At 41.4% G+C, this 19,893-nt stretch overlaps 1 protein-coding gene across 1 annotated transcript; it reads left to right on the top strand.

Moving 5' to 3' along the window:
• Positions 1–6,674: 6,674 nt before the first annotated feature.
• On the top strand, positions 6,675–14,130 carry LOC146674428 (chymotrypsin-like protease CTRL-1). Its single transcript, XM_085395849.1, has 6 exons — positions 6,675–6,771; positions 7,201–7,221; positions 9,424–9,586; positions 11,883–12,145; positions 12,231–12,379; positions 13,281–14,130. The coding sequence occupies exons 1-6, from the start codon at positions 6,714–6,716 to the stop codon at positions 13,662–13,664; spliced, it is 1,038 nt and encodes a 345-aa protein (XP_085251975.1). The 5' UTR covers positions 6,675–6,713; the 3' UTR covers positions 13,665–14,130.
• Positions 14,131–19,893: the final 5,763 nt, after the last annotated feature.

Raw genomic sequence — 19,893 nt, 5'->3', positions numbered from 1 at the left:
GTATTACAGGTACAACCACATATTTTAACTCCAGAAACATGCCCCACCAGCTTTTTCGTGGTATATGTCAACTTCCTCTTCTCAGAAAAGCTCCCGAAACATCTGAAGCTTTGTGAGTAAAGAGGAAAATAGTTGCATTATGCTACTTATGCTATTGTAGGTATGGAAGCCACACACAAGACACAAGACGATTTAGAAAAACACAGGCTAGTGGAAGACAAAGGACAACGGCCCAAAAACACAGGTTACATCACTAGTAAACATAGTCAACATAAGAACAAAAGCTAAATAAGAAAGGAGGCAAAACTTCTGCAAGGAAAAAAGGTTGAAAGCTTGACCTTAGCGGAAAAAGACAAGACAATGTAGATGAGAACAAAGGGAAGAAGTTAGGTATCAAGTGCGGACTGATGGGATAATCAGTAACAGGTGATCCACAAAGAAAGAGAAAATAAAGGGTGGAGATAAAAGTAACGTAGGTATGTGACAAACAAGGGTTGCAAAATAATGAATACCCCACCTTTTATATATTTTTTTCTGTATGACAAAGCATTTGTGTGCAGTCCAGCCGTTTGTTGTCCTTTGTTCAGACATCCAAGAGCAACCCGGAGAGGATCTTGTTATATACCAATAATTCACATTTCAAAATTGTTTTGTATTTCAGTTTTTACACTAGTCTGTGGTGACCTATCCTGTTTCAGTCATTTGTTGAAATAGCATGATTTACAAATAGGTTTATTCTATCTGATTATTAGGCAGGTATGTGTCTGTCTAAAAAGGATCACCTCTTCATGTCTCCAGCATCGTAAAACAATTTGGGACATTTCATGATTATTTATTTTTTTTCATGGCACTTATAAGTAAGACTACAAGGCATCTGGTCTTTGCAGAATTAAAACATAAAGAAACAAAGTGAATGAAAAAAAAACTTGTATTGTCTGAAATTACATCTTTAATACAGTAGCTGATAGAGACATCTATGCTGTGTTGGTTTGAACTTGGACCTAAAAAGTGAAAAACAACAATTACTTTTTCATGTAGGAGGAAAAACTGTTATATCTATTTCCCTTGAAGTCAGCTTCAGTTTGCAAGCTTCTGCAGCTCATGGATGGTACAGTTTATTTTCTTGGGGGAGAACAAATAACCACCTACTCTCTTCCTCACAGCTCTCTCATTCACGCACTTAGAATCAAAACTGCACCCTGAATACATGTGTTATCCTAAGGATTATCAGCGGGGCTGCTGTTTGCACGGGTAAAAGGGTTGTCGATATATTGACCAGGCAAATTTACATGGTAAGTTGAATGAGCCAAAAGCTGCAGAAGTATGATGATGTGTCATGGGGCAATGTAATGGCTGGTTTCATCAAGGCAGAGTAAAAAGTTATACTTGATGTATACCTCAGTAAACATTTGCATTGCCTAACTACCTAACAGTTGAGCATAATACTGAATAAACAAATCCTTCTCTGTCCATCACCTCCACATATTTATCCTGCACCTTTCAAACAGAAAATATATAGACAAATAGATATTTTATTGATACTACAAGGGAAATTGTTGTGTTACAGCAGCACGATAAAGAGTGAAAATAGTAAAGTCCACAATAAACAACAAAAAAATCCAACACCTTAAAATAAAAGTGCCACAGGCAGCTGTTAAGGGCCTTATATAGAACTGTGCTTTTTCTTTATCATTTCTAATTACACTTGTGAAATACTTGGATACAATATGGACTGTGGCTGTAGATGTGATTCATCAGCAGAAGAGGCTGATGTGTGCTGAAGGCTCAGACGAATACCTGGGTTAAAAAAGCATCTGTAACGAATACATTACTGACATTATGATGAGAGCTCTTTTAATTTGTGTTGTTTTTGTATTTGTTTGTAAAGCTGGGAATATACACATTTAATAAAAAATAACATAAAGCAAGTCATTAAGGCCACAAGCACAACCTCAAGTTTTCTTACTATAGATTTATAGTCACTCTACAACTCATCTGTCCAAATTTTCAGCTGGACTGAGCTCTACGGACTGTGAATTCCACTGCATATGACACCTATCATTTTTATACTTAGACCACTCAGTGCCCCCCCTTTGTGTCCTTTAGGGGGTATTGTAATCTTGGATTTGTCTTAATTTGTGGGGACCCTTCCCTCTAAGATTACAAAAGAACACATCATAATAGACCCACCAAAATTGAGGTGGGCAACAAATAAAAAAACCTACATGAATGACCCTTACAGTGCTTCACTGCACAGGTATTTTAAAATGATGTGAACTCCTTCAGTTTATGTTCTATATAAAGTAATTTATGTCTAAACCTGACCAGAAATTAAAAACAAAGCTAGGAAGTAGGTACAAGCTAAACAAACAACTGAAAACAGAGTGACCCACAGCGTCCTGGCTGGCTGACTTGTGACTCCTGGAGTCCTTCCCACCTCCAGTGTGGACTACAACTACTGACCAAAATGGGATGCTTTGGGATGCTTTGTGCTAATTCCGACATGTGAAAATCCGTTAAAATACAGAAGGCAATGATAAGTAAAGTAATATGATGTATTTTGATGGGAACATGTACAGGTTCTTTATATCTAACAGACCTGTTCACTCAAAAACACTGGTGTCTGGATGGGAGTGTTTGATTCCCTGGGATGAGTACGTGGTGGCAGATCAGTCTCTCTGATTGAGAGGATAATCCAACATGTTACAATCAGTTAAAATACAGAAGATTAATGTTAAGTAAAGTAACATGATTTATTTTGAACATGTAAAGGTTTCCTCTATTGAATTAGATCTGTTCACTCAAAATCACAAATTAGGGGAGGGGGGTGTCTGTGAAGAAGAATGGAGTTATGTAAATAAATAGTATTTGTTGATGGGTTGGGAGGACTATTATTCACAAGCTTGAACTTTCCTGCTAAACCTTTTTGTCCTCCACTGTGTGCAGCTTGACAGGTTAAACAAGTATTTTTTGTTTTTTTTTACCAGGTAGCAGTGACCTCACATTGTTTTTTACATTAGCCTGCTTGGAAACTTATTGTGCAACATAACTTTAGGTGTTACCCTCCTTTAGACATGATGTGGATAGTCAACCAGAATGACTTGTTGCTTTTGATCAGTACAAAGAAACATGCATGCGGTGAGAGTTTAAGTGGTTGCCAATGAAAACTTCTATTGTAAGACAGGAAAAACACACATGGTGTTACAGTGTGATAATGAAAAGTCAATTTGTTGATTGAATTATACACCAGAGTTTGTTTTTTTTAAATACTTTGCTTTGATCTCAAGCACAAAAGCGCATACAAGGGATGTTATTCACGATTCATTAGGCAAGGCAAGGCAAGGCAAGTTTATTTGTATAGCACAATTCAACAACAAGGTGATTCAAAGTGCTTTACAGAGACATTAGAAACAAGAACAAATAAAAAGCATGATTTAAAATTGAATAAAACAAGCAAATAAACTAATTAACAAACAAACAAACAAACAAACAACAGTATATATTACTCATTATTCATGATCCCATCAATCAACAGTGATGGGAATAACGACGTTACAAACGGCGTTACTTTTTTCAGTAACGAGTAATCTAACTAATTACCAAGGTGGGTCGAGTATCTAAAAATTGTACTCAAGTAAGAGTAGCATTACTTTAAAATATTATTACTCAAGTAAAAGTGAAAAGTAGTCGTCAAAAAAGTTACTCAAGTAAGAGTAAAAAAGTACTTGGCGAAAAGACTACTCAAGTAGCGAGTAACTGTTTGAAATGTCAGATTTATTTTTTAAATAAATGTTATCAGACAAACAAAAATAAATAAATATACAAATTTTACCATTTTCAAAAGGAATATATATAAAAAGATCAACAAAATAAGGCACAGCAATTCTAATTTCCAGATTTCAGTTTTCACAACATAAAGCTTTTTTCACCAATACCTACAGTAAATAATATAAACATATAAACAGTGCAAACAATTTCCAGTGACAAGATATGCTGTAAACTTTATATTCATTTTTGCTCCAAATGGCACAGCAGCCTCAGAGAAAACAGAACGAGGCAGCTTCAACATATGTTCATACAAGGCAGCTCAGTTTACCATAAGTTGTATGGGTGTGCATTTATTTCTGCATATTTAGCAAAAATGTGCCATTTCTTCACTCAGTGAGGTGATGGTTAAGCTTCAGCAGCAGTTTTATCTCAAGGTTCTTTCTGTGAAGCTGTAACTGTTTAGCAGTGAACAGGAGTCCTGCATGACTGAGAAGTCCTTCACAAGCTCCAGATGCAGGAAGAGCTGTATTGACTTTGATCGACAGCTTCTTGATGTGAGGAAAGCCATGCAATAGATCCACACCTCCAGTGAATGGACATGAAAGGTACCTCTCCAGTTCCTCTGCTTCTGGCTTTCCTGACCCCATGGATCCATCATCTTCGTCGGTTAGGCTGCTGTTTGTGCTGGCCTCATCCAGCTCTGAGTCCAGGTGATGTCTGATGAAGTGGGGACCTGTGGAAAGATGTATGGTTTTCAAAAGAATTAGGTCTGGTCATTATAGTGCTGTATACACTGCCAAGCTGCAGATGTTTGTTTGGAGCTAGCCTCCAAAAGCTGGCCATACACTGTGCGATTTTTGGCCCATTTTGAGCCGATTTTTCAGTTGCGCAACCGTTTTGGGGATTGGCCCGTGTTTTGCCTTAATCGTGTGTGCATCATGTAGTATACATGGGGTAACGAAAAGCAGTTAACACCTCACGACCAGCTCCCAATCATCAATCGTATGGTCGCAAGATAATCTAACCTCTTTGAAATCCTGTTGCCCGTCAACGCAGCCTCTCACACTGCGCACGCACAAACACAGAAATGAAAGAGAAAAGGTGGAGCAGCACGGCGGAGCAGCGTGTGATCTGGACACAAGAGATGGAGGCACAACTTGTAGGATGAGGCAAGCTCATCCGAGTACGTAAGCGTAGAGCTGCCACCCAGGCAAAAGAAAAATAGAGCTACATCACATTATAACGTGAAAAGTTTATTGTTCTAACAATAAACTTTTCATGTTCGTGCAATATACCTTTCACATTTGAACAATATAATACCATGTTTGTACAATATAATATTTATATTGTACGAACGTGATAATTATGTTTATTGTAATAACGTGATATTATATTGTTCAAACGTGGAAAGGTATATTGTTAGAAAAATTGTGCTACAACACAGCATTTTACATTCCTCAGGATGCCATCACAACATCAACAAAACACGGTTAGCAACATCTGGACTCTTACTTCAGTCATGTCTAGGTTCACATTGACAAGATAAAATAATATTAATGTTTTTATTGTTGGTTTGTTACACTCTCTCAGAAAGGTTACTGTGCATCATAAACTTAAGTATTATAGCTCTTAAAAATGGCTTTTTGGTACAATTTTTTAAAATTGTGTCATATAAAAACAAAAATAAAACAAATAAAAGAAATATGATTCAAAACTGGAGGGTTAAAATAAGAGGAAAAAAACGCAGCTCTTGGATGAATTAAACACCATTGCAAATATTCCATCGCTAACATAGAAAACATCCCTGTATCACAGCCTATTTGATTGAGAGGAGTCAACAGATTTCTGAAAGTCTAACAGCTGTGAATTATGCTCCAGTCAATCACAACCAATTCTTATCACAACCTCCTTCTTTTGATCAATTCTCACTCTTAAGTGACATATGTCAACTTTTCTGCTTTTCTTTGTATTTACCAGTTGTCCACTTTGGCCCTGAAGGATCACTCACTCACTTTCTCCTCTGGGACTGTTGACACATGTACAGGCAGTCACCAGTGCTTGTCGATGAAGACAACGTGGTAATTGACAGGCTGAAGGAAAATGTTTCAATCTGTAATTAAACTACACTTTTTGTTGAGCTTTTCTGCAACCGTTTTTATTCCTCATAAACATGCCATTGCTACACCAACATTATACATTTAACAGCATTCGTAACATCAGTTCTAACATTAACATTGAAGTGCCAAGGCGATTAAATGGATCTTTTCTCACTGTCCCTCTTCCCCTCTGTTTTCTTTCCCTGTCCTTTTCTTGAACTTCTCTTTTCTACGTCTTTCCCTTTCCTATCCCCAGTCATGTCTGTTCCGATTGTAATAACTTAAAAGTAAAAAATAAATAAATAATAAAGATCAATCAAGAGCACCAGTATGGCAAAGTACTGCAGGATGCTGTGGTAGCCAAGCTGGTTCAGTGTGCCTTCAATTTTGAATAAATCCCTAACAGTGTCTCCAGCAGAGCACCACCATGCTATCACACCTTCTCCTCCATGCTTCAAGGTGAGAACCATGTACAGTGGCTTGCAAAAGTATTCGGCCCCCTTGAACGTTTCCACATTCTCTGTGACAATGTTAAGATGATTTTATAGTCATGCCAACCTCCAACCGCATGGCAAAATATACCAAGAACTATAGAATAGTTTCTTCTTTTACATAATATTTCTTTGAATCCCAGTGCGTATTTCAAAGAATATGTGCAGCCTTTGAACAGTTCCTCAAACAAAACAAAGGCCAACTTGTTTGACTTGTTGCTTTACCTTTTGTTACTATTGTTATTTCAGTGGTCAGTGAAGGGAATCAGGTCTGGTTGTGTGAGCTTGTGGGTGGAGCTGAACACAAGATTTATAGTATTTAACAGTTGAAGTCAAATTAAAGCCAGCGTAGTCAACAATGGCCCTCCAACGGTTCTTGTGCTTTTTCTCTGTGATGATCATTCTTTTTGGCGAAGGTGAGAGAGAAAATTGTATTTCTGTTTGTAGTATTAAAATCTTTCCCATTACTTCTTTCAGATGAAGTGTGGAAAGTTTAATTACAGATACTAAAGAATTTTATAATAAATTTTATTTTAGCTGGATAGTATGAAATGCATCCTGCCTGTAGCATTCTGCAAGATGGGAAAGAATTTTTTGACATCCTTAAATTCTGCTCTTCTTATTTTTTTCTTTCTTTATTTTCTCTTCTAAATTATATGGAATAGAATGTTATTATACTAATTATTTTAATTATTATTATTATTATTATCATTATTATTATGTTTTAAACATTAGAGTTATTTCATATTAGTTGCAATTGAATAAAAATACTTATTCACTATGGACTAGTCATGATGTGTATTACCTCTATTTTGATATATTTGTCTTTGTGTTCCAATTTTTAGATGTTCATTCACAGCAGCCTGGTAAGCATCCAAGAACAATTCTGAAAGTTTTTCATACTTAACCTTTTTTTTAAATTATATTTAAACCTACACCAATGGGAGTGCCAATTGAACGTCTGAGCTGGGTATCTGTCAAGATTTTATTTTTCATTTATCTGTTGAAATCCACAGGGTAAATGGTATTAGTAAACTACTGTATCGTTGATAATCAGTAAGAGTATGGGAGGCAGAGTCTTCCTTTGTGGCACCTGCTCCCAGTTTTGACTGAGGAGACCGACATCCTCTCTACTTTTAAGATTAGACTTAACACTTGATTTTTTTTACTGTTTCTTCTTCCCTAACCTTTTTTCACTCACCATGTGTTTATAAAGCACTGTGCATTTAATCATTGCTTATTATTAATCTCTAGCTCTCTTATGTTCTTTGAAGTTTTCCCTGAACAATTTTGCACTAAAATGTCACAAAATACCTTTTCTGTGGTTGAGTGTGGTTCATGTGCAACAATGTTTTTATGACTTTACATCTAAAAATAACATCAACATGTATCATCTCCCATCAGAACTCTTCATGAGATGTTACTCACTGAACGTGTGAATGGTTATACAGGGAGTGCAGAATTATTAGGCAAGTTGTATTTTTGAGGAATAATTTTATTATTGAACAACAACCATGTTCTCAATGAACCCAAAAAACTCATTAATATCAAAGCTGAATGTTTTTGGAAGTAGTTTTTAGTTTGTTTTTAGTTTTAGCTATTTTAGGGGGATATCTGTGTGTGCAGGTGACTATTACTGTGCATAATTATTAGGCAACTTAACAAAAAAAACAAATATATACCCATTTCAATTATTTATTTTTACCAGTGAAACCAATATAACATCTCCACATTCACAAATATACATTTCTGACATTCAAAAACAAAACAAAACAAATCAGCGACCAATGTAGCCACCTTTCTTTGCAAGGACACTCAAAAGCCTGCCATCCATGGATTCTGTCAGTGTTTTGATCTGTTCACCATCAACATTGCGTGCAGCAGCAACCACAGTCTCCCAGACACTGTGCAGAGAGGTGTACTGTTTTCCCTCCTTGTAAATCTCACATTTGATGATGGACCACAGGTTCTCAATGGGGTTCAGATCAGGTGAACAAGGAGGCCATGTCATTAGTTTTTCTTCTTTTATACCCTTTCTTGCCAGCCACGCTGTGGAGTACTTGGACGCGTGTGATGGAGCATTGTCCTGCATGAAAATCATGTTTTTCTTGAAGGATGCAGACTTCTTCCTGTACCACTGCTTGAAGAAGGTGTCTTCCAGAAACTGGCAGTAGGACTGGGAGTTGAGCTTGACTCCATCCTCAACCCGAAAAGGCCCCACAAGCTCATCTTTGATGATACCAGCACAAACCAGTACTCCACCTCCACCTTGCTGGCGTCTGAGTCAGACTGGAGCTCTCTGCCCTTTACCAATCCAGCCACGGGCCCATCCATCTGGCCCATCAAGACTCACTCTCATTTCATCAGTCCATAAAACCTTAGAAAAACCAGTCTTGAGATATTTCTTGGCCCAGTCTTGACATTTCAGCTTGTGTGTCTTGTTCAGTGGTGGTCGTCTTTCAGCCTTTCTTACCTTGGCCATGCCTCTGAGTATTGCACACCTTGTGCTTTTGGGCACTCCAGTGATGTTGCAGCTCTGAAATATGGCCAAACTGGCGGCAAGTGGCATCTTGGCAGCTGCACGCTTGACTTTTCTCAGTTCATGGGCAGTTATTTGGCGCCTTGGTTTTCCACACGCTTCTTGCGACCCTGTTGACTATTTTGAATGAAACGCTTGATTGTTCGATGATCACGCTTCAGAAGCTTTGCAATTTTGAGACTGCTGCATCCCTCTGCAAGATATCTCACTATTTTTGACTTTTCTGAGCCTGTCAAGTCCTTCTTTTGACCCATTTTGCCAAAGGAAAGGACGTTGCCCAATAATTATGCACACCTGATATAGGGTGTTGATGTCATTAGACCACACCCCTTCTCATTACAGAGATGCACATCACCTAATATGCTTAATTGGTAGTAGGCTTTCGAGCCTATACAGCTTGGAGTAAGACAACATGCATGAAGAGGATGATGTGGACAAAATACTCATTTGCCTAATAATTCTGCACTCCCTATAATGCTGTGGCTTATCAACATATTCAGTATTTAACTGTTGTGTCTTATTCTCTCAGCATGTGGCAGGGTTATTAAAAATCCTAGAATCGTAGGAGGTGAAAATGCAGCCCCTGGAAGTTGGCCCTGGCAGGTATCTTTATCCAAAGATGGCTTTTTTTTCTGTGGAGGGTCCCTAATCTCCAACGACTGGGTGCTGACAGCTGCTCACTGCATTACACCGTAAGTCAACACTGCAAGTGTTTCTGTGGTGGTGCAGTGGTTAACGCCTGTCAATCACCATGCTAACCAGGTCTTCATCTATTTGAGATTGTTCTCCTGAGGAAAGACAATAAAGATAAAGCACAAATATAAATATCACACACATAACTTATTGCATTGTATAATATTGTTATATCATTTAGTAACATTACTGCATGCTATATTATCATGGCATTTGATGGCTCACCTGGTCTTGCTCCACAATCGGTGTTCCCCTTATTCTCATGCATAGCTCTATAGTGCCTAAGCAAATCAAATCAAATCAAATCACTTTTATTGTCACATCACATGTGCAGGTACATTGGTACAGCACATGTGAGTGAAATTCTTGTGTGCGAGCTTCACAAGCAACAGAGTTGTGCAAATACAATAATGTAAACAAGCAAAATACGAGAATGGCTACATCTGAAACTAATAAATATATGTACAATATATAATAGTATATGCATTTCTGGATGTGTATACTAAATATATTTTGTGTGTGTGTGTGTGTGTGTGTGTGTGTGTGTGTGTGTGTGTGTGTATACACATATTTTACAAATTAAATAGAGTAAACAATAAATAAAATATATAAAATAAATATACAGAGTTGAGACATGTGCAAAACAGTGGCGTTACTGTACAGTATGGAGTGCATAATGTTAAAGTTCCAGTAGTGAAGCTGAGGTGTCTATGAAGTGTTCAGCAGTCTGATGGCCTGTTGGAAAAAGCTGTCTCTCAGTCTGCTGGTACGGGACCGGATGCTGCAGAACCTCCTTCCTGATGGAAGTAGTCTGAACAGTTTATGGCTGGGGTGACTGGAGTCCTTGATGATCCTCCCCGCTTTCCTCAGGCACCGCTTCCTGTAGATGTCTTGGAGGGAGGGAAGCTCACCTCCAATTATCCGTTCAGAGCACCGCACTACTCGCTGGAGAGCTTTGCAGTTGTAGGCGGTGCTGTTGCCATACCAGGTGGTGATGCATCCAGTGAGGATGCTCTCAATGGCACAGTGATAGAAGGTCCTGAGGATGCGGGGGCTCATGCCGAATCTTTTCAGTCTCCTGAGAAAGAAGAGGCGCTGCTGCATGGATGAGGTGTTGTTGTTATATCCCAGCTCCCTGGCACATAGCAAACACCTCACCTTGTACAAAAGTACAGACAGCTTAACATAGGTTTTATTGCACCATCAGTATTATGAAAATACATCTTCTGTGGAAATTTACATACCTTGTTGGGAGATATAAGCTCAAAATGTTCCCACACAGGGGAGGACATCCTTCTCTTCGTAGCTGGCTCCATTCTCTCCTGACTTTCTCTCCTCACTCTCATAAACCTCCAACCTCTCTCCAAACTGTCTCTAACTCTCTCTCACTAACCGCAACTCTCCATCAAACACCCACATTTTGAATGGAGTCTGAGGGGTGTATATCGCTGTCATAGCTCGCGGTACAGTTCGAACCGCTTCCTGAACCAGTCACGTGGTACAGCCGGGCAGCGAGGCTTCGGACGTCATCATTTTCAGCTCCTCCCATAAATGAAGCAAGCCTCGATACGCGCTTCGCGGAAACGCCCCCTCCATTACTCGACACACGCTTCGAAGCCTCGATACAGAACGTCACATCACTAGGCGGAGGTTCACCTTCCAGCAGCACAACGACCCTAAACATAAAGCCAGGGCAACAATGGAATGGTTTAAAACAAAACATATCCATGTGTTCGAATGGCCCAGTCAAAGTCCAGATCTAAATCCAATCGAGAACCTGTGGCAAGATCTAAAACTGCAGTTCTCAAACGCTGTTCGTCTAATCTGACTGAGCTGGAGCTGTTTTGCAAAGAAGAATGGGCAAGGATTTCAGTCTCTAGATGTGCAAAGCTGGTAGAGACATACCCTAAAAGACTGGCAGCTGTAATTGCAGCAAAAAGGGGTTCTACAAAGTATTGACTCAGGGGGCTGAATAATTACACACACCCCACTTTTCAGTTATTTATTTGTAAAAAATGTTTGGAATCATGTATGATTTTCATTCCACTTCTCACGTGTACACCACTTTGTGTTGGTCTTCCACGTGGGATTCCAATAAAATTGATTCATGTTTGTGGCTGTAATGTGACAAAATGTGGAAAAGTTCAAGGGGGCCGAATACTTTGGGAAGCCACTGTATATATTTATCATCAAAATCTCACAACCATCTGTTGCTACCTGGTTGTGACGGTAGTTCAATGATAATGATCACTATGCAATGCTATAAAAATAACTATATTTTTTCTTTCATTCAAGTGCTGATCTTCACACCACAAAAGTGACTCTGGGCCACAACACCGCGTCTGGTCCAAACCCAAATGCAGTTACTGTGACACTTGAAAACATCATCTGCCATCCCGACTACAATGCTGCAACATTTGAGAATGACATGTGCCTCCTGCAGCTGTCGACTCCTGTGAATTTCACAGACTACATTCAGCCAGTCTGCTTAGCCGCAGCAGGCAGCACTTTCAACAGTGGCACCAGCAGCTGGGTCACTGGCTTTGGTACCCTAGAAAGTAAGTTTTTTAAAATATGTATTTTCTTTTATTAGTGATAAATGATTCAGTAAAAATGATCTTCCTTTTAACATTTCCCAATTAGGTGGTGGTCTCACCCCAGAGATTCTGCAGGAGGTGAATGTACCAATAGTGGGAAACAACGAGTGCAGATGCGAATTACAAAACTTCGCTGCAATCACAGATAACATGATCTGTGCTGGACTGCAAAATGGCGGGAAGGATTCATGTCAGGTGACTACCACTTTGTGCTTATTTGTAATGTAAGGCCTAATTGACTGCATTGACTATCAGCTTTTAACCACTCACTGCTTTTCTGTAGTAGTGTTTATGATTATTAACATTATAGCCCTATTCCATTAGCACCTACTTGACTCAACTCAGTTTTCAGGGTTTTCGTTAGGTGTTATCACCTGGTACCAGGTACTTTTTTTTTTTTTCCTTTAGTACTGCTCGGCCGGTATTCCAAGCAAACGAAATCGATACAAAAATGTGACATCAAGAGACTGCATGTCACTGATAGGCCAGTCAGTGGTGTAGCTCAAGGACTCATGAGAGTCACTCCTTAACAGTAATCAAAAGCACCATTTTGAAGGCATGCAACAACAGAAATGGGTACACAGAAACCAACACCATGGTCCGAGAGCCACCATAGACCAAGTAGCAGGTAGAGAATCCCCTCGAAGCCTTCCATGGTTAGTTTGTGTTCAGGTCAGTGGACTTTCTGTCATGTTGCTTTAATGATACAACGCAGGTGGTGCTCTATTGTACGACAAAATGGCAGAAACCAAGTAAAGTAGAGTCAAGCTGAGAAGGTACTGGTGGAAAAGAGGCTTTGCATTGAAGCTCATTTACTCATAATTCGTAATTATTTTCACTTAGATGTATTTAATTTATTCTATAAAGGTTTTCCCAAAGGTTTTGTGGTAATTTCTGTCAGTGACATCACATCATGTAGTGACGTGCAGTTGAGTGTGTTGGGTGATACTGTAACTAATCAGCAAAAGTTGTGTGTCTGATTGACAATTAACACAAACATCTCCGGAAACATTTTATGTATTTAGTAGAAATTAAGCTCCATGAGATGTTCAACTGATCTCAATCTGTTTTAACAACTTTTACACTTTTTTCACAGGGAGACTCGGGGGGACCACTTGTGACAAAAGATAATAGCGGTATCTGGATCCAGAGTGGAGTCGTGAGTTTTGGTCAAGGCTGCGCCTTGCCTAATAGTCCTGGAGTCTACGCTCGTGTGTCCCAGTACCAAAACTGGATCAACACCACCGTCACCGGAACACCACCAGGCTTTGTTAACTACTTCAGCCTGGACTTTGACTATGACTTAATCTTCACCTGCCCCACATCAACACCACCCACTACAGATACACCACCCACCACCCCATGTGACAGTGACAGTTTGTTTTGCAGTGGTGAAAACCTGATCCACTTCACTCACTTCACCTCTCTCTGTGTTCTTGTTGTGTTGCTCCAAGTGTTTTTTGGAAGTGGTGGAATGTAACTCAACACATTTACTAGTCCTGTACTCAAATACTAAGTTGAAATAATCATTACTCCAAGAGATTTATGGGACAGCTTAAGTTTCTGGGCACTTCACAAGGGAAACGAAACAGTTATTAGTAGAAATTAGACTAACTGTTGATACCATAAGAGAAGAAGAAGTGGACAGTTTAAACATTTGGACATGAAATATTTGTTTATCTGAAAATGGCAACAATTTCTTATATCCTGTTTCTCAATTACAGTGATTGGCTAATCTTTATCTGATGTATTTCCATGACTTCAGTAATGATTTAAAACTACAGCCTGGCAAATTTGAAGTAATACATTTTAAACATTATTTAGTAATTCTCTTTAAATGTTAACACGTTATATATGGGCATATATCTGTGGTCTGTTCAAATCATGTTTTGGTATGCTTACACTTTTGATGATTAAAACATGCAATTTTAAAATACTATTTACTGTGCTGCATTCTTTTGTATTCTATTTTGAGTTATTTAAATAAATAGTATTCGTTGTTGAGTTGGTAGGACTATCATTCACAAGCTTGATGTTGCCAGCTAGATATTTTCTTTACATTAGAGTGCCTCGAAACGTATTGTGCAACATAACTTTTCCTCATAGAGAAGGCATTGCTAAACCAGCATCATACATTTAACAGCATTTGTACCATCAGTTTTTGTATCAGAAAGTCTGCTATTTTTTTCTAATGCGATGATGGAAAAATAAGAGAAGATGAGAAAATGAAAAAAACAAAAACAAAAAACAAATTAAATATGTATGTGTGGCATTAGAAACGGACCTGACCACAGGCTTATGCTTTTCACCATTAATCTCAAAAAGTTGATTCTGTTCATCTGGACGTAGCGTTTTCAGTGAGAGAAAAATTTCATCACTTATCCAAGTGACTTCTTCAGTCTCAGCTGACTGCAGGTTTCCCCAATCTTATACACAGCCACAGAAACAGCAATTTGAAATAACAATGTTGCAGACGTGGAAGCAGAGCAACTACGGACGAATTTTTCAGCCTGTCTCAGCAATGTAAAGCCCCTAGCATCCAACATCAGCATGGAGGAGAGGAAGGCACTCACATCACTTAGTAATGACAACAACATTATCATCCTTGTGGCAGACAAGGGTAGATGCATGGTTTTGCTAAACCAGAAAGACTATCATGAGATTATTTTGTCACTGCTCAGTGACAAAAATACTGAGCCCCTGAAATGAGACCCAGGAAGTGGTTACAGGAAGAGGGTAGGTAGTTCTGTTACGGTTGACATGGAGGACTCACACGCAGGACTCAGAGGTCAGATGCACACAAGAGAATTTATTTACAAACGTCCACCAGGTGTGTATACAAAAAGGTTTTTAGTTTTCAGTTTTATTTGTCATATGCAAGTTAGCACAGGGTCAACATTGCAATGAAATGTGTTTGACGAGCAGCAGTCACTCAGCAGCATGATACAATAGGAAAAAATATAATAAAATAAAATAATAAAGAAAATAGAAAAATAGTAAGGAGCAAAATATTAGAGAGACATGGTAAAAGAGAAAAGATGACTAAATATATATGTATCTATAAATATAAATATATGTACACTAGTGATTAAATAAGAAAATCTTGAAAAGAAATATGACGGGAGGGCAGATGGGATATTGCACAGGAATGAGCAGCAGAAAATTACAGTATTGCACTTTTAAATATAAATATCAATGACAATAAAGTGGAGTGACCAGTGCAGATTAAACAGAGTACTTGTGAAGCTGCAGGGTAGCTTCTGAGTGCTGAGTTGTGTGTGTTTAAGTGTTGTGGTTGAGGTGTCGTATGGCTTGGTGGTAAAACTGTTTTTAAGTCTTGTAGTCCGAGCAGACAGGCTCCTGTAATGTCTGCCAGATGGTAACAAGGAGAACAGCTGATGTGCTGGGTGGCTGTGGTCCTTGATGATGCTGTGTGCTTTACGGAGGCATCGCTGGAGATAAATGTCCTGAATGGCAGGAAGCCTCGTGCCAGTGATGTGCTCTGCTGCCTTCACCGCCCTCTGTAGTGATTTACGGCTGCTGGCAGAGCAGCTTCCGTACCAAACTGTGATGCAGCTTGTCAGCAAGCTCTCAATTGCACACCTGTAAAAATTTGAGGTGATGTTGGCATTCATGCTAAACTTCCTAAGCCTCCTCAGGAAGTAAAGCCGCTGGCGAGCTTTCCTGATAGCAGTGTCTGTGTGAAGGGTCCAGGAGAAGTCCTCAGTGATGTTGACTCCAGGGAACTTGAATCTGCTGACCCTTTCGACCTTGACACCGTTGATGTGGATGGGCTGGTGTTCTCTGACTGGTCGTTTCCCGTAGTCCACTATCATCTCTCTAGTTTTGCTGATGTTGAGAGTCAGGTTATTTTCCAGACACCACTCGTACAGCGCCATCGCCTCCTCTCTATAGGCCGTCTCATCGTTGTCTGTGATGAGGCCTATGATGGTTGTGTCATCCGCAAACTTGATGATGATGTTGGACTCTTGTTTAGCAACACAGTCATGTGTGAACAGGGAATATAGGAGGGGGCTAAGCACACAACCCTGTGGCGTACCTGTGTTTAGGATGAGTGATGAGGAGGTGTGCTTACCAACTCTCACCACCTGGGGCCTGTTTGTGAGGAAGTTTAGAATCCATCTGCAGATCGGTGTTCCCAGCCCAAGGTCGACGAGCTTCGTGGCAAGTTTTGAGGGGATGATGGTGTTAAATGCCGAGCTGTAGTCGATGAAGAGCATCCTTGCATATGTATTCCCTTTTTCCAGGTGAGTGAGGGTGGTGTGCGTTGCCAGGGCGATGGCATCCTCTGTGGTTCTGTTTGTCCGATAGGCAAACTGAAGAGGGTCCAGTGTGTCAGGGAGGGAGGAGCAGATATGACCTTTGACCAGCCGCTCCAGGCACTTCATGATGACGGATGTCAGTGCAACAGGACGGTAGTCATTCAGACAGGAGACCACTGATTTTCGGGGAACGGGAATGATGGTGGATGCTTTGAGGGACGTGGGGACCACTGACTGCCTCAGGGAGAGGTTGAAGATGTTGGTGAACACCTCTGCCAGCTCGTCTGCACACACTCTGAGTAGCCGGCCTGGGATGCCGTCTGGTCCTGGAGCTTTGTGAGGATTTACCTTTTTAAAGGTCCATCTCACAGCTTCTGTTTTCAGAGTTAGAGTTGCAGCCTCACTGTCCTCCTGATGGTAGAGTATCTGCTCTCTGTTGTCTGCGTCAAAACGAGCATAGAAGTTGTTAAGCTCGTCTGCAAGAGATGCAGTGGGCTGAACACTGACTGTGTTGACCTTCTTGTAGTCAGTGATGCAGCGCAGTCCATTCCACAGTCGCCTGGTGTCAAAGCTGTGGTAGCTGGACTCCATTTTGTCCCTGTAGTCCTTTCTGGCCTTTTTTATGGACTTTCGGAGGTCGTACCTGGCTGCTTTATATGCATCAGCATCCCTGGAGTTAAAGGCAGAGGTCCGCACTTTTAGCTTGGCGCGAACGTCTTTATTTACCCAGGGTTTCTGATTTGGATATATGCGGACAGTGGTTTTTGTGATGGTATCATCCATGCACTTTCCAATATATCCAATGACAGAGTCTGTGAGTTCATTGATGTTGCCATCAGCTGCATCCAGAAATATCTGCCAGTCAGTTGTGTCAAAGCAGTCCTGCAGGACCTCCTCAGCCTCACTGTCCCATTTGTAAATAACCCTGGAAGCTGGTTTTTCCTGTTTCAGTCTTTGTCTGTACGCAGGCAGCAGCAGTATGGAACAATGGTCTGCCTTACCAAAAGCTGGGCGGGGGAGGGGTTTGTAGCACACTTTGAATGGAGTGTAACAGTGGTCCAATGTTTGATCACCTCTTGTGGGGAAGGAGATGTGCTGATAGCATTTGGGGAGAACCTTCTTCATGTTGGCTCTGTTGAAGTCTCCCAGCACAATAAAGGCAGCTTCTGGATTTTTGTTCTCAAGTTCAGTAATGATGTCATACAGTTCATCCATAGCAGTAGCTTTATCAGCATGTGGGGTAATGTAAACAGCTGAGAGGAGAACTGAGCTGAACTCCCTCGGGAGGTAAAAAGGCCTGACTTTAACGGTCAGCAGCTCGAGACTCTGAGAGCAGTAAGTTTTTAAGATACACACATCTCTAGCCCACAAGGAGTTAACCATAAAGCACACCCCTCCTCCCCTTTTCTTGCCTGAGTCCTTCGTTCAGTCTCCCCGGTAAACAGTGAATCCATCCGGAGTAATGGCGCAGTCGGGGACACTGGGCTCCAGCCATGTCTCTGTGAAGGCCAGAACGCAGCAGTTCCTGATGTCTTGTTGGTGTTTAATCCGTGCACGCAGCTCGTCAAGTTTGTTGTCCAGAGACTGGAGATTCGCGAGCAGGATGCTGGGAAGAGGTGGCTTGCTGTTTCTCTGTCGCGTTCGGCACAAAACTCCGGCGCGTTTCCCCCTCTTTGTTTTCCCTCGACGTCGCGGGAGTAAACAAAGGATCCCAGGCAGCAGAGCGTCCACGGAGTCGAAACCCGCAGTAAAGTCCGAACTGGCTGACGAACGTAGCTCCAGAAGCGTTTGTCTGTCATACCGAGTGTATGATCGCGCTGTGCGCACAGAAATTGAAAGCAGTACAAAATAAATAATAACATTTTTGCTGAGATGACTGGGAGCTCTCGTCGGTGCAGCCATCTAACGGCGCAACCGGAAGCTTTAGGTGCAGGCCTGGGCTATATACAAAAGGTGAGGGGACAGGACTCCAGGGAAATCCGGGAGAAAAAGCAATTGTGCCTCTCCAAACAATCCACACACGAAATCAGTCTCTCTCTCCGACACTTGTCACGGGAAACACAGAGGAAACAATCCAGGGAGTATGTACAAAAAGAAACCCTTGTTAATACAAAGCACTAAGACATGAGAGAACACTTGCTGAAGCTTGACTTCACTAATGCGAGTCATGCAACGATCCCGATAAGAACAGTAGTCGCTCCCTGGATTGAATACTGGACACACTAATGAGGCTCAGATGTTTCTTCCTACGAGGGGCATGGGCCGAGGGCGTCAACCCGCAATGAGTTCTAACCAACGAGAGAGAGAAAGAGAGAACAAAGAGAGAAAAGCAGAAGCTGGTGATTGGCGTCCTGCTGATCATCCAGACCGTGACAGTACTCCCTCCCCCAACGGGAGCCTCCCGGCGACCTCCAGTCTTCTCAGGGTGTGCCTCATGGAATGCCTGCACCATGTTCTTGTCCAGAAGTGTCGCCCATGGGATCCATGAACGCTCCTCCATCCCGCAGCCCTCCCAATCCACCAGGTATTACAAACCATGCCCCAGGCCCCTGACACCTGGGTCTGGAAGGAGGGCACAAAGGACTGGAGAGACAGGGTTTCACTTGCGACACGTGGAAAACATTGTGAATCCGCATATTCTGGGGCAGCTTAAGGCAGACTGTTACCGGGTGAACCAGAGAGTCAATCTTGAATGGGCAAATAAAGGTAGGAGACAGTTTCTTGGATTCAGATCTGAGCGGAATGAATCTGGTTGACAGCCAAACCTTTTGTCCGGGTGCGTAAGTCGGTGGCAGGGTCCTATGGCGGTCCACCAGGCATTTGTTCCGCTCCACTATGCGGAGAAGGGCATCTCGTGTGGCTCTCTCCGAGCGCGCTGACACCTGCTGTACAGAAGGCACAAAATGATCACCTTCAATGGCAGCGAACAGAAGTGGTTGGAAGCCCAGGGACGCCTCGAAAGGGGACACTCCGGTGGCTGAGGAGGTGAGGCCATTGTGAGGGTACTCAATCCATGGAAGTTGCTTGCTCCAGGTGGTCTGGTGGGTGGATGCCACACATCGGAGGGCCGCATCAAGCTCCTGATTGGCCCGCTCAGTTTGGCTGTTAGTCTGTGGATGAAAGCCAGAGGAAAGACTGACCTGAGCTCCCAGGGAGGAACAAAACACCTTCCAGACATATGACGTGAATTGTGGGCCCCTGTCTGAAACTATGTCAACGGGGATTCCATGGAGACGGAAGACATGGTTTGTCCGGAGCCGGGCAGTTTCTAGGGCCGTAGGAAGCTTAGGGAGGGCAACAAAGGGAGCAGCTTTAGAAAAATGATCAATGATGGTCAGAATGACAGAGTTACCTGACAAAGGTGGCAAACCAGTGATGAAGTCGACAGCAATATGAGACCAGGGGCGGCTTGGTGTAGGTAGGGGT

Source organism: Rhamphochromis longiceps, linkage group LG3 (assembly GCF_057381845.1).
Source record: "Rhamphochromis longiceps isolate RC_006_pf linkage group LG3, R_longiceps_female_GT1.1, whole genome shotgun sequence".
In the NCBI taxonomy this organism is placed as follows: domain Eukaryota; kingdom Metazoa; phylum Chordata; class Actinopteri; order Cichliformes; family Cichlidae; genus Rhamphochromis; species Rhamphochromis longiceps.
Note: the sequence above shows the minus strand (reverse complement) of the source record. Positions and strands in the feature narration are given on the sequence as shown.

Coding starts and splice junctions, on each gene's coding strand:
- LOC146674428 (XM_085395849.1), top strand. CDS start 6,714: ATGGCCCTCCAACGGTTCTTGTGCTTTTTCTCTGTGATGATCATTCTT. Junction 6,772..7,200: donor GATCATTCTTTTTGGCGAAG/GTGAGAGAGAAA, acceptor TCCAATTTTTAG/ATGTTCATTCACAGCAGCCT. Junction 12,146..12,230: donor TGGCTTTGGTACCCTAGAAA/GTAAGTTTTTTA, acceptor TTTCCCAATTAG/GTGGTGGTCTCACCCCAGAG.